This window comes from Heloderma suspectum, chromosome 4 (assembly GCF_057233095.1).
Source record: "Heloderma suspectum isolate Gila_16-S chromosome 4, 16-S_ref, whole genome shotgun sequence".
Taxonomy (NCBI): Eukaryota; Metazoa; Chordata; class Lepidosauria; order Squamata; family Helodermatidae; genus Heloderma; species Heloderma suspectum.
This window is the reverse complement of record NC_139461.1, coordinates 251,385,668-251,400,897: the sequence shown is the minus strand read 5'-3', so window position 1 is coordinate 251,400,897 and position 15,230 is coordinate 251,385,668. Positions and strand designations below refer to the sequence as shown.

The 15,230-nt window shown below is 44.8% G+C and overlaps 1 protein-coding gene across 5 annotated transcripts in view; it reads left to right on the top strand.

Moving 5' to 3' along the window:
* The first annotated feature begins 4,861 nt into the window (after positions 1-4,861).
* RAB29 (RAB29, member RAS oncogene family) overlaps positions 4,862-15,230 on the top strand; it is a 31,628-nt gene continuing 21,259 nt past the window's right edge. For 3 of the 5 annotated variants that reach the window (XM_084853290.1, XM_084853292.1, XM_084853293.1), the window contains exon 1: positions 4,862-5,700. In XM_084853290.1, the coding sequence (XP_084709416.1) occupies positions 5,574-5,700 (127 nt within the window). In that variant the 5' untranslated portion in view covers positions 4,862-5,573. The remainder of the gene's footprint in view (positions 5,701-15,230) is intronic. The other 2 variants (XM_084853291.1, XM_084853294.1) reach the window with 2 other exon arrangements.

The window sequence follows — 15,230 nt, the reverse complement described above, 5'->3', positions numbered from 1 at the left end:
TTTTAAGTGAGAGGAGTGTCTGGTATGCATACGCTTGTAGCTTAAACCTTATATTGTTTCTCTCATCTTTTCCACATGTTTCTAGGAAAGTGTATTACAAGAAACTAAAGTGATAGTTAACCAAATAGAGATAAGTACATTTTAAACCTTAAATAAAAACTCAAAAGCAGTTATTTATTCATTGATATTGTGTCATCTTAACCTTCACAAATTACTTATGCTACTTTAAAGTTACATGTAGCTTATGTTACACCTTTTAAAGTAGTAAAAACTATATAAAGAGAGTTTAGAGGACACAAAGTAACAATCAGTGAATGTGTATAATTTATATGTGGGAGGGGCATATAGGGACATGGAACACCAATTTTCCCTCTTTAAATCCTTATTCAACACACGTAATTTTTTTACTCCCATATTTTCCACCTTGTTATTAGTTGGCATGGTGGATCATATTTTTATTTTAGGTACGTTTACAATTTTAGGTACGTTTACCTAAATTTTTATTTTAGGTACGTTTATTTTAGGTACGTTTACAATTTTATACATGTGACTGTGTGTCCATCTCTATAACCTATCAACTGAGGATAATTTATTTTGTCAGATGCGTGGACTTTTATTATAGCATATACTTTTCCAGATTAATCTGTTAGTCTTCAAGGTGCCACAAGACTATCGTGTTTGATGAAATTGGTTAGTTATGGTAAACTAATAGTACAAGAGAGAGACTCTGATAGAATATTAAACAGCTTTCTCTCATGATCTTGAAATAAGTAATTTATTCCCTGTTCTTCTGCTTATCTGGGCCTCTCTACCTCTATTTTGTGATGTTTTAAAGTTTTTAATAGGATACAGAGCTCCCAACTTATAGGAAGTTTTGTTTAAGTTCCATTTATAATAATGGAGCAAAATTAGGAGTGACTAACCATTGTATTGACTTCAGTGGGCTTTAAATGCACCAGACTTTCTCTGAATTGTGTCTAGAATGTACAAGATCAATCTAATAAAATGTAAGTTGTAGCCAATATTGGTTTTGATTTCTTATGTTTATAGATTAAGTTAGGGAGCAATCCTATGGCCACTGTCTAGAGTGCCATAGGATATGCTCTTTTGCAGGAACCAACCTCAGAGCCTGCGCTCTGAGGCCGGTTCTGGGAAAACCGACTTGCATGTCTGCGCTGCCTTGGAGGAAGCATGGAGAAGCCCTGTCCTCCTTGCTCAGAAAAGGAGCACGGAGTGACTAAAAAGGGGCAGGGCTGGGGGCGTTCTGGGGCAGGGAGAGCGGAGCTGCATGTATGACACATCCTATGTGTCGCACACGCAGCTTTCTCTCCTGGTTGGCCCCCCCGCGGCTAGACAGCCGAAAACAGCAGGGCAGGAGAGGCATGGAGGGAACCATCCCCCCCCCCCCCGTGCCTCTCCTGCCTTGCTTTGGATAGGCAGTTGCCTCCGAGTTCGGAGGCAGCTGCCTATCTTGATAGGATTGCGCCTTTAACCTTATAATGTGTGAAAGCTCTCATAAGCTGCCAGATGTGGCTGCCCAAGAGCCCTCAAAAAACTAGAGCCAGTGCTGCTGCCATGATCTCTGTCTCAGATCCCTATCTATCAAATGGGTACTTCTAGGACCTGTGGTGGTATGTATGTATGTATTTCATTTCTATACCGCCCAATAGTCGAAGCTCTCTGGGTGGTTCACAAATTAAAACCAAACAGCACACAATAAAACAATACAAAATATATAAAACATTAAACCTACAGTAAACAATTGTGCAAAATAACTAAGGCAAAGCCATCTTGTCTCAGCTTCATGCCTACATGGCAGATTCCTCAAAGGCCTAAAACTGTTGTCTCTGTTTCTTCCATATTGAAGGAGAAACTGCTAGGACAGTAGAGATAGGTTATCTTTTTGGCACAGCAACTCACCCCACACCTATGAATCATCATGCTTCCAAAATAATTGGGTCATAAATCTTAAGAAAGTTGCAGAAACTCTCAGGGAAGAAGCTGGGGGGAGGGTTCAGTAAAAGTTTAGTTGATAATGAGCAGACACGCATGCTAGGCTTGGCTGATGTCACTTATTTAGCCACACTATGATTATAAATGTAACTGGTTGATCTGCTGCTGCCTCTGGGTTGACAGAACTGCCTTCATTGTATACAAATAAACTCGAGTTGGATCTTACCTGCATGTCCAGAGCTTAATTGGAGGGCAGCTGGGCACAGACCTCCAAGTCCAGTTTTGGACTTTTACCACACAATACAACCAGAATAAAACCTAGCAGTGGTGCAGGGATTTACAATACAGATTTAAAACTGTATTGCTTCGGCTATTGGGCGGTATAGAAATGAAATAAATAAATAAATAAATAAATAAATAAAACAGCGAAGGTAAAAGTCTAAAGAGCTAAAATGCTAAAATGCCTGGGAAAATAAAAAGGTCTTCACCAGGCACCGGAAAGAATACAATGTAGGTGCCAGGTGAAACTCACTAGGGAGCTCATCCCACAGCTGGGGTGCCACAGCAGAGAAAGCCCTCCTCCTAGTAGCCACCCGCCTCGCTTCCTTTGGCAGGGGCTCACGGAGAAGGGCCTCTGAAGATGATCTTAAGGTCCGGGCAGGCACATATGGGAGGAGGCGATCCTTCAGGTAACCTGGCCCCAAGCCGTTAAGGGCTTTGAATGTTAACACCAGCACTTTGAATCGGGCCCGGAAATGGACTGGCAGCCAGTGCAGCTGGAAAAGTACTGGCATAATATGAGCTCGCTGGCCAGTCCTTGTTAACAGTCTCGCTGCCCTATTTTGGACCAGCTGAAGTTTCCAGACTGTTTTCAAAGGCAGCCCCACGTATAATGCATTGCAGTAATCCCGATGAGAAGTTATCAGAGCATGGATAACTGTAGCTAGGCTATCTCTGTCCAGATAAGAGTGTATACCAGCCTAAGCTGATAAAAAGTTCTCTGTGCCACTGAGTTCACCTGTGCCTTAAGTGACAGTTCTGGATCCAGGAGCACCCCCAAACTATGAACGTGGTCCTTTAGGGGGAGAGCAACCCCCTCCAGAACAGGTTGAATATCACCTAGCCAGGCAGACAAACCACCCACTAACAGTACTTCCAACTTGTCTGGATTGAGTTCCAGTTTATTGGCCCTCATCCAGTCCATTACTGTGCCCAGGCCCTGATTCAGAACAGCCACTGCCTCACCTGGGTTTGATGAGAAAGAGGTAGAGCTGGGTGTCATCCGCATAATGATGGCACCTCAGCCCACACCTCCGGATAACCTCCCCCAGCAGTTTCATGTAGATGTTAAACAGCATGGGAGATAAAACAGAGCCCTGTGGAACTCCATGGCATAATTGCCATGGCACAGAGCAAAAATCCCCCAACAAAATCCAAAAAATTCTGGAGTCGGCCATCCAAGTAGGAGCGGAACCATTGCAGTGCAGTGCCTCCAACTCCCACCCCAGACAACCTATCCAGAAGGATACCATGGTCGATGGTATTGAAAGCCGCTGAGAGGTCCAGGAGAGTCAACAGAGTCACACTCCCCCTGTCCCTCTCCTGGCAGAGGTCATCCCACAGGGCGACCAAGGCAGTTTCCATTCCAAAACCAGGCCTGAAGCCTGATTGAAATGGATCTAGATAATCTGTTTCATTCAAGAGTGCCTGGAGCTGTCCTGCAACCACCCATTCAAGCACCTTGCCCAAGAAAGGGATGCTGGCCACTGGCCTATAATACTGGTAGATAATTGAGGATAAATTAAGCAAGGATGGTAAAATATTATGCATACCTAAAGTACTACATAAATAGGGTTGTTTTTAACAGGGTTATGAGAGGCATAAATGTATCACACAAAGACATTTTTCTAGGCATGGAGTGACTGGGGAAACTCTTCTGTTTCAGCTGTTCCTGTTTTCTGTTCCTTGCCCTGGTCAGCTGGGGCTCATGGGAGCTGGCTTCCAACAGTAAAGGGAGGGCCCCAGGTCCTCCACCCCTATGTAAAAACACACACACACACGTGAAGTTATAGTGCAGTATACCCCTCCTAGTGAAGCTCATTTTGATAACAGATTGTAGCAGAAATAAAAACAAAAACATGGCACAGGGCAAGCTATTGCAGAATACATTAATAAAGCAGACGGAGTACAGCCTTCAGCAATGTGTACTGGAGGAGTTGTATTACAAGTGCTTGCCTATTTGCATCTGTGAAAAATGCTGGAGGGAACGATTTTTAATTGCTGCCCGGTATGCACAAAGCACCACCTTTACACGCCTGTAATGGGTCGTACTATTGAAGCAACGCCCACCCCTTTCAGCAAAGAGCACAGCTGCCTACCTAAAGCGCTACTAAAAACCAAGGTAGTTGTGTTGGTCGTAATGAAACATCTGCGTAAACAGCTGGATTGTATGTTTTAAAAATGGAGTATCAAAGATCTGCCTTTCTTCTTCCCAGCTGTCCTAGAAGCAGCTCCAGGTGAAACCATCACATCACCTACTAGAGCCTTATTTGAATATCTGCGGACCCTTCCTCTTCGTTCCATCTCATGACTGTAGCATGCAGATGACAAACATGCCTTCAACATCCAAGTCGGTTCCCCCCTCCACCTTCCTTTTCCCTTTCTCCGCCCCGCCTTTTGTAACATCTTGCTTGCTGAAGAGATCTGGAGGTCTCGAAAGCTTGCACACATTTTGTGATCTTTTGGTTGGCCTAGTAAAGGCATTACACTAATACGGATTTTGGCACGAACACACCACGTTTCCCATGACGCAGTTTCAAATTTACGAAGGAAACCCCCCCCCCCGCGCCATATGCACGCCGGGTAATGTAGTTCTCTTAATGGGGCAGTCCCGCCGCCAGCCCCCCTCACATGATAGTCAGGGGAATGCGGAAAAGAGCCGTTGGCACAGAAGCGGCGGCGACTGTCACGCTTGCGAGATAAGGAAGTGCTTGCCGTATCTTCTCGGGAGGAAGCGCAGCTAAAATCTCTTTTGCATCTTTCTTGGCAACGCTTTTCCTTCACGCTGAAAGGGCTCCACTGCTTCCACGGTGCAACAACTGCGTATAAAACTTTGGCTCCCCCCCCCGGCAAGCGCGCTTGATTGCATATTGGGGTTTTCCGCTGTTCGTGGGGTAGAGAACTCTTCCTTGAGACTCCTCGTGTGTGTTTTAATGAGCCAGGAAGGGCGGGTGAGTCTTCTCCTGGGTGCAAGTTCTTGAAACCCCTGCATCGGACCGCCTCGCCGAATTTACCGAGAGCTGTGCCTGCAGGAGGAAGTGCAAAATTAAGCGTGAAAGCGGCTTACTAATTTTTATTCTTATTTGCTGGTCCCTGTGGCCCTCTGAAATTGGGGCCTATCGGCTAGCACCCAAGCTTCCTTTCTCGGAGGAAGGCGATGCTTGCAGACGGAAAAACCTGGAAGCGTTAAGTTCTGGCTCGCCAGTTCTTTTCGGAGGTTGAATGCACAGATTTTCTTTCTCTGTAGGGAAAGGCGAGGTGTCCCTTTTCCCACGTGGGTGCCCCTTCTGAAGACTGACTGGGAAAGGCGGAGTGTGCTTCGGTAACTGCCCTTTCAAATCATGGTGGGCCGTCACGACCATATGTTCAAAGTGCTCATTATTGGGGATGCTACTGTTGGAAAGACGTCGCTGGTCCAGCGATATGCCAACGATAGTTTCAACAAGCACTACAAATCTACGGTAGGAGGTGAGTGTTTGGATTGGGGTTTTTCTCCCATTGTTGCGTTAAAATACTTATTAGTTACACAAAGGTGATGAACTTTTAAAAAACAAAGTACTATATTCCCTCTGTACTATCTGTGCTTTAGGGTGCAATCCTACGCATGTTTAGACAGAAAGAAGGCCTACAACTCCCTGTATTCCCCGGCCAGCATTTCTGGGGAATGCTGGGAGTTGTAGGCCTTCTTTCTGTCTAAACATGCATAGGATTGCACCCTTATTGACTGCAAAGTTCTGCTGTCTCTTGGTATTCTCTCTCATGAAGAGCTCTGTGTTACTCAAAAGCTGCCCAACTCCTTCCCTGACAGAAGTTAGAATGAAAGATATTACTTCTTTTATTTCCCGTTTCTTTGCATGTTGCATTTCTCAGTTCCTCTTTGTGACTCATTCGTGTTTCCACCCTTTGTTGAAATAAAACCATGGTTTTCTCAACCTGGGAAGCAATATGCTAGTGAGGTGTCCTGTTAATATGCCCACAGTTATTCAGTCTACAGTCTCCATCTTGAGACCTGGTCTGAACAGCAGACTTCATGGCCAAAACATCTGGTCTATTTTCTGGACTCTTTTGTTGCTTCCCCCATCACTGGCTTTTTGGTCTATCTATCTAGTTACTCATAGTCATATTTGTAGTTGCCAGTTCTTAAATAATTTCAGTCTGCCACTTATGCAATGGTTGTGCAACTTTTTGTTCCATAGGAGAAACTGACTCTGCCAAACAATGGCTCACGATGTGAAGGATGAGCTGTGTCTTGTGTGTGTTCCTCTTTTTTTTAAAAATCTTAGAATCTTTTGGGGCTACTAAGGTGGAGCATCTACCTTCGATCCTTCCCTGTTCTACATAGAGTATGTCTTTGGACCAAAATAAAGACTGCAAAACTGAAGTACTTTGGTCACATAATGAGAAGACAGGACACCCTGGAGAAGATGCTGATGCTAGGGAAAGTGGAAGGCAAAAGGAAGAGGGGCCGACCAAGGGCAAGATGGATGGATGATATTCTGGAGGTGATGGACTCGATTTTGGGGGAGCTGGGGGTGGCGATGGCTGACAGGAAGCTCAGGCGTGGGCTGGTTCATGAAGTCATGAAGAGTTGGAAGCAACTGAGTGAATAAACAACAAAGACTGCAATCTTTTTTAGGCAAAGTTCTATTAATGTGAATAGGAAAGGCAATATTTAAATCAATGTGGGGTGTTTGCATGTATGGTGACAGGAAAAAAAAACCTTTTACCACTTCATCATTTTGCAGGTGATGAGACTGTTGGATTGGCTGCCTTCTCCACAACAGAGGTGTGTGTGATCTAAAAAGGTGGGGCATCGCCAGGGCTGGCATCAAGGGTAGGCATGGTTGGGCACCTGGCTGAAGACCCGTATTTCAGTAGAAGCCCACTGAAGTCCTCTTCACCACTGCAATCTGCTTCACTTGCCTCTCAGTCTGGTCCAGACAACATTGGTGGTGGTGAGGAGGAGGAGGAGGAGATGCCACTGCCTACTTGCTCAGTGGCTGTCTGCCCATCAAGCAAGCAAGTGGTAGCAATGATGAGGAGCAATAGTATCTAGTGGGAAGACTCATTGAGGGAGGGTGCCTTGCCCAAGGGCCCCTAAAAACTTGGAGCATCACTCGCTCACTGTGTGTAAGCGTTAAGTACAGTGTGTGGAAGAGAGAGGTGGAGGGAACAACTAGGACAACATCTACTTGGGTTACTTGGTATGTGTTTGTTTGTTGTTGTTGTTTATTCGGTCAGTCGCTTCCGACTCTTTGTGACTTCATGGACCAGCCCACGCCAGAGCTTCCTGTTGGCTGTCACCCCCAGCTCCCCCAAGGTCAAGTCCGTCACCTCCAGAATATCATCCATCCACCTTGCCCTTGGTCGGCCCCTCTTCCTTTTGCCTTCTGCTTTCCCTAGCATCAGCAATTTCTCCAGGATATCCTGTCTTCTCATTATGTGGCCAAAGTACTTCAGTTTTGCCTTTAATATCATTCCCTCAATGAGCAGTCTGGCTTTATTTCCTGGAGTATGGACTGGTTTGATCTTCTGGCAGTCCAAGGCACTCTCAGAATTTTCCTCCAACACCACAGTTCAAAAGCATCTTCTGTGTGATTAAAACTTATAGAATGTTTGGTTCTACACCAGCAGGATGTGCTTTAAGCAGGGCTGCTGACAGGATCTTCCAGGCCTGGTTTTGTATTTGTACTCTGCCTCCTCTCAGTTCTTGAGTTGAAGAGATATATCATTCTCTCAGAAGGCAACCCCTGAAGAAGCCCCCTAAAAATATCCGGGCTAAAACACATTGGGCTTTATTGAAAGTTATCTTTTCCAGCATCTTGAGATGCATACTCTCTCTGCAGATCTATAATTCTTCAACAGGGATCATAGTGCCAGACTGAGCAAGACTATTGGCCTATCATCTAACCTTGTATCATCACTGGGTATCACAAGAGAAGTTGTACATTTTTGAGGGAGTGGTCCTGCATTCCCAGTTTCCTTACAGAGCCTGGATATGAGTCCAAACCCAACATCAGTCCTAGTAGCCACAGCTGCCTCCTAAATAACTATTACTTATTCTCAAAAATGTGCATCCCACCTTCTGCAGCTATTTTTTAAAAACAATCATTGAGTTGGAAGGTATATTGGAGATCATCTAGTCTGATAGCCTGCATTACAGTCTCTGTTTCAGTCCTTTCAGCAAAGGAGAAGATCCCACCTCCTGAGGCAGTCTGCTCCAACTGCTGAACAGTGCTCGCTGGTAGGAAGTTTCTCTTACTGCAGCGGAGGCTGGTGGCTCCGATGTCAGTGGGGTGGTGAATCTGCTCTGCATTTCAGTCAGAACCTATCAAAACTCTAAAGGAGCTATCCAATAAAGGATAGGTCCTTTTGAGTTCTGATTGGTTCTGACTGAAACCTGGAGTGGATTCACCACCCCACTGACATCAGAGCCACCAGCCTCCACTGTCCTAACGTTAAGCCAAACTCTGCTTCCCTGCAGCTTCCAGCCATTGGTTCTATTCCTGCTCTCTGGAGCCACAAATCCCAATTACAATATTGCAACACTGCAATTTTGCATCCTCAGGATTGTCTTTTGAGAGGGTCTCTTCTCCACTGCCTTTTTTGTGCATTGGTATTTTCTCTTTTGAAACCAGATAGCTGGCTATCCTATTAAGCATAAACATTTTTTTTTTCTGTTGTGTCATAGCTTGAAGAATTGATAGTTCCATTGTCAGGTACATGAGCAATATCTGTCAAGCCGTATAAGTTAAAGAATTGGCAGAGAACAGCTTCAATCGACTTGACAGTATGATCAAAATACAGCTATAGCACAATGACTGGGTTTTTGTCATTTCAAAGAGAATTTACTGACACAATAGACAAGTGGGTGAAAATGAGTAATTAGACTACAGTTTTAATATTACTTATTACGGAACTGGCCCTAAATATTTGGTTCACTGATGACGGCCTTCTTTGCATTGACTTTCAATGCCTTTAGACCAGGGTGGTTCCGCCTGAGCGCCAAATTCTATTTTGGAGACGCTCTCAGCCACATTTCAGTGGTATGCAGAGCTGAAGGCAAAATGGGACAGGGCCAAAATACCAAGAACAGCTGCATTTTTTTTTTTAGTTTAAAGCTCTTACTGCCAGTAACGAAACCTTAGGAGAGGCCTTTCAATCTCTTAGGATGGGGGGAAAACATGCAAAAGCTGGGAAGCTGCCAAACAATGGGGACCAGGAGAAGGGCTGGATTTGGCCTATGGGCCTGAGGTTCCACAACCCAGTGTTAGGGGGCAATCCTATTGGGATAGGCTGCCGCGACCGCCTATCCAATGCACGGCGGGAGGAGCGCAGAGGGGATCCTCTCCCCTGTGCTCCAGCCGCCCTGCATTTGTGGCGAGACGGCCGATTTTGGCTGTCTAGCTGCGGGAGGTTGGAGCGCGGGGTGGGGAGCCTGGACAATGCATAGGAAGTGTCATACCAGCACTCCCTGCCCCTCCCTGCCCCCGGGGCTGCCCCTCCCTGCCCCCGGGGCTGCCCCTCCCTGCCCCCGGGGCTGCCCCTCCCTGCCCCCGGGGCTGCCCCTCCCTGCCCCCGGGGCTGCCCCTCCCTGCCCCCGGGGCTGCCCCTCCCTGCCCCCGGGGCTGCCCCTCCCTGCCCCCGGGGCTGCCCCTCCCTGCCCCCGGGGCTGCCCCTCCCTGCCCCCGGGGCTGCCCCCTTTCACTTCAGGGGGTGGGGAGGCAGTTCTCCGGGAATTGATCTCACAGCGTGGGCTCCGAGGTTGGTTCCCAGAAACAGACCAGTCTTATGGCCATCTAGCAGCTGACTAGGATTGCGCCCTAAGACACTAAAAAATAAATGTGATAATCCAATGAGCTATGCTTGCATTAAGTTCCACTGAAATAAACTTCACCCATTCTTTTCTTTGACAATTATGCCCTCTTTGCTTTCAGACATAAACACAGCTATATGGATGTTCTGTTTAAAGGGATGGTTCTTGAGCTGGATTGATGAAAGCATTGTTTCTTTTTAAAAGTGTATCTTTCCTAAAATGTATTTGATTTTATTCCCAATTTGTAAAATGTGGACCATAGCACAGGGTAAATTTCTGAGGACTGTGCTGTGAAAAGTCAATATAAAAAGCCAGTCTAGTAATATAATCTTAAAATCTGTGAATCTTCTCCGTTGCCTATGATTTTGTGATTTTGTTTTGAGACCCAGCATGGTGTAAGTGGGCAGAAGGTATCTGGAAGTACCGATAGATCTCTGAGTGAATTGCAGTAGATCCTCAAGGATTTCTGATTCCCAAATGTTTAACAATAGCAGCAAGAAAATAATTCCCCCAACTATATTGGTAAAATGTAGAACCCAGGCATGGATTTTTGTGTGGAAGGACTGGGAGCTTCTGTTCAGTTCTGGTGCTCAAAACAAACTCTTGGGTTTAGAATTCTTTAATTCTGAGTGTGGGTCTTTTACACCAGATTCCAGTTGGTGGATCTCAGGTTTTAGTGAAAAACAAAGATCCCATAAGCCTGAAGTCTGCACAGCCTTGGTGTAGTGGATAGAACACCAGACTAGGATCAAAGAAACCCTAGTTCAAATACTCACCCAGTCATGAAGCTCATTGGGTGGCCAGGCACCTTCTTTCAGTCTAATCTGCCTCACGGGGTTGTTGCTTGTAAGGATAAAAGGGAGGGGAACCTCTCTTGCTGCCTTGAGTTCCTTGGAGGATGGATGGGATAAAAATATAGTAAATGAATAAATTAGTAGATGTCATGGCATGTTGAATCACATGGCTCATATCAAAGAGCTCCATACACTAACTAATGTTGACATCACTGAGAGAAATGAAATAATATTTAAGGAGAAGAAGTGGGCATACTTTACCATGCTGTTTGGAAAAAGAGCACTTCTGACCTTGCTTGCAAATACCTTGTTGTTTCCTTTTATCTGAGGAGCTCACAGCTGCTTTGAATTAATTTGAATGTGGCTGCTGAAGTAGTTACTGCTTTCACCTTGTATGTAATCCTTAGCCATTGTGCTTCTAAAAGCTTGAAAGCAAACATGTTCTGAAGAGGCCTGGGCAGCCCCCAAGGCCAAGACTTACTATAATGCACACACTATAGTTTGTAACGGTTGGTCTATAAGATGCAAAAACTGGGCTACCTGTGAAACAACATGTCTTGTCTCTTTATATTGATCACTTTGACCAAAGTTCTTCTAATTAGCATGATTTTGTTCTCTGGAATGTTGGAGAATCTCTTAAATATCCATCCTTTATAAAGAAATGTTATGTAAAAAGAAACACGGCCGGGAGGTGTGGGGAGAAGCAAGCAGCTAGGAGTCAAGGCGAGGAAAAGTACAAGGGACAGTTGGCAACTTGAATGGTATACTTTGCCATGGAGCTTGGGTACTTCCTGACTCATCCAATCTTAGTCTAACTTCAGCCCCATTGATTTCAACGGGTCTACTCTAAGTAGGACTCACATTGGATACAACCCTACGCTTTTATCCTGCAATCGCTGTACGTCAAACATGGAATTTTATGAGGGGCACAGGTGACATCATCTTCCACGTGTCACCTTCCGTTCATTGTCTGACCATGGCTTCTGTCTCTTTTCTTTTCTTTTTTTTTAAACCTGACTAACACACTTGCTGGAATCTTATTTTTATTACTTGGTCAGTAAAAGGGAACAAGTTGTAGTAATATTATGATTCCAGTAGTGTATACGAGTGGTGGTGGTACATTAATCTTCAAGTAGCCCTTCAAACAGAACTCTGCTTAATACGTGTTGCCTAATTTTAAAAAAAATCTTATTGAGCATAATCTCTTGATGTTTTTCTTTAGTTTTGCACTAAGTCCATAAGAACATTAGTTAAAGAACAGAATCAAACAAGGGCAAGATTAGCAGAGCTGCCTTCATTTACATTATCCCCATTGTATAAGGCTGACCCTAATCAAAATGATCTGATTATCTCTGCAGTTTCTAGTGGGGGGTTAACACTTCAGAATACATAGCTCTAACTCACTTCACTGAAATAAATATTTATTTGTAACAAATAATTTATAATAAATATAAATAAATTGAGCAGATGTTATACGAACGTAGTGGCAGGAGTTGCAAGAGTTGTCTTCTCTTTTGGGGGGAAAGTTCCACCCACGTGGCACATTTTTTCTTTGTAGGGTGTGTGTGTAAATTAAATGCCCATTGTTACTCATGTGGTGCACACAGTCTGCACACTGTTTGCCCAGGTTGGGCTTCCATTGTGGGATATGACCCGGTTCTCACGTAATGACTCACTATGGATTGAACAACCCATAGTTAGTCAGGGCTACACTGGTGCAAGAGAGTGCTCCGCCTCCCACCCAGTCACCACTTCTCATTTGCATCCCTTTTGCTTTGTTTTATGTGACATCCAAACCTGAAGGTCTGGGTTATTGAGGGACAAACAACCCAGAGATTTAAACCAACAGCAAACCTTGAGTTAAAACTCTGGGTTGTTTCTCCCTCAACAACCCAGACTTCCAGGTTGGCAAGTCACAACCAAGAATCCAAGAACAGGGTGTTCCTGGGTTCAGCAGAGCGGAAGCTGGAAGGATGCAGGGGGCCGTGCAGTCCCTCATTCTGGTGCAGCCCTGACTAGTTGTTTAACCCATAGTTAGTCGTTACATGAGACCTGGGTCAGTATGTTCTTGGTAGCCACAGCATAGCGTATTGTACCAGACAAAAAAATATTGTGAGTCCCAGATTGTATTTTCTTTGTTTTGTTAATGCAACGCTGATTAAGATTGCACAAGTGTCAAGGGTGTATAATTCGTTACCATTTCTAATGCAAAACAATTCTGTCTAACTTGTTCAGATATACCATTATTATTATTACTACTATTACTACTTTGGGCATTATGGTAAGCATTTATACAGCACCTTTCAGGTGTTTCACATTAGCTACATTTAGATGTGACACTAAACCATGGTCTAGCACAGGGTTAGGCAACCTGGGGTACTCCAGATGCTTTATACTACACCTCCCATAATCCTGATCATTGGCCATGCTAGCTGAGGCTTATGGGAGTTGTAGTCTGAAGCATCTGGCAGACACCAGGTTGCCTACCCCTGATCTAGCAAGATGTGGATGAGCCTAGACTCCCAGGCTTGTACAGCCGGGAGAAGGAGTTCAGAAGCTTCTGATTAACCACAGGTTGTCATGTTAACTGGAGTTAGAACTCCAGATAAAATCTTAACTATGGTTAGTTTAAAACAAACCAGCTTCAGAAACCATGATTTGAGGTTGGCTTGTAGGAAACTAGCTCCAGACAACATGACAAACCGTGGTTAACAAAAAAACAAGTGAAAGCTTCCAAATTCCTCTTCCTGGCTGGAGGTGGGGGGAGTGTATTCAGCCTAGAAGGAGACTAGGCTCATTCAAGGTTCACTAAATCAGAGTTTAGCATGGCATCAGAATACAACAAACCTGTAAAATTGTTCAGAGCAGCATGCTTAAGGCTGCTTTGATCATGGCAAAGGCAGGATTCAAGTCAGATTTCCTGATTAAGGCTGTAATCTCATAGCCATTTACCCAGGATTAAGCCTCATTGAACTCAATAAAACTTACTTTTGAGAAAACATGTCTAGGATTGCGCTGTTAGTCCCCTAGCCAATGTTGTTAGCTTTTGAGAGGTTGTGGTCTTCCCCATTTCCCAACTTGGGAGGAAAGTGCATCTCTGATGGGATTATTTTAAAGTGGTGAACAGCATCAAGATCCCCCATGAAAGGAATCCGCCGACCTATTATGTGCCACCAGGAGACCATGCTGTTGTGGCTGAAGTTGTAAATTGGCTAAATGTAGTTGAGGTATGCATTTGGATGGTTGGAAAGTCCATATGTTCTTGCAGTTCCTATCAAACGGTGGGCTTTATAGTAACAATATAAACAATACTGGTGTTACTGGATTTCATGCCAAACATTACTGTTGGGAGGTAGCTACTTCAGCGACTGCCTCTTCTGACCACCATCTTAACGAGTCCAAGAGTCACATTCAAGTGTGTGAGTTCTAAAAACCCAGTCTAGCTTTTCCTGAAAACAAAAATCAACATGAACGTTGGAAAGAAGGGTGTGTATGTTAAGCTACGGCTAGAGACAATGGCCCTTGTGCTAAAAGCAGATAAGATTGTGCTAGAGATGCCATCATGGTATACTGAAGGAGTAAGAATGTTGCAGTGCTAAAGACTTCTTGAGAAGTATGCGCGGCTTCTAACTCAAAGCAAATACGTACTCTGGCCAGTGGTTGTCTTCATATTCCAGGTGGAAGAAATTCTTAATCCATTCCAGTAGACACAACCACCCAGGATTTGGGACTTACAAGTGCGTGTGTATGCGTGCATGCACATGCCTAAGGTGTGGATGCATGCGTAAAGTGTGTGCAGACTTCTGACTAAAAGTTGCTTAGTTGCCACAGAAATCTGGAGAAGCAAAGGAACATGGTGATGGTCGGCTTGCCAAGTGGCTGTAGCCTGCAGGCAAGGACAGATACTGAAGCTGAAGCTCAAATATTTTGGCCACTTAATGCGAAGAGAAAACTCTCTGGAAAAGACCCTGATGCTGGGAAAGACTGAAGGCAAAAGGAGAAGGGGATGGCAGAGGATGAGATGGCTAGATAGCATCACCGATGCAATGAATATGAACCTGAGCACACTCAGGGAGAAAGCAGGGGACAGGAAGGCCTGGCATGCTATGGTCCATGGGGTCACAAAGAGTCGGACACGACTGAACGACTAAACAACAACAACAACTAGCTGCCCATGTGATTAACACGTTTTGGGGACCGGGAGAGTCTGAAAGCACCACTCACATGGTTAGTGGTTGTCTACTTCCATCCTGAATCAGTATGATTTACGGAAGCATAAACGTGTTCCATGAGGTCAGCAAGGCTAAAGGAATACTATGGCAGAGGCCCCCAACGTGGGACCCATGGGTCCCCAATGTGGCATCCACGCCCTCCCAAATATATATGCT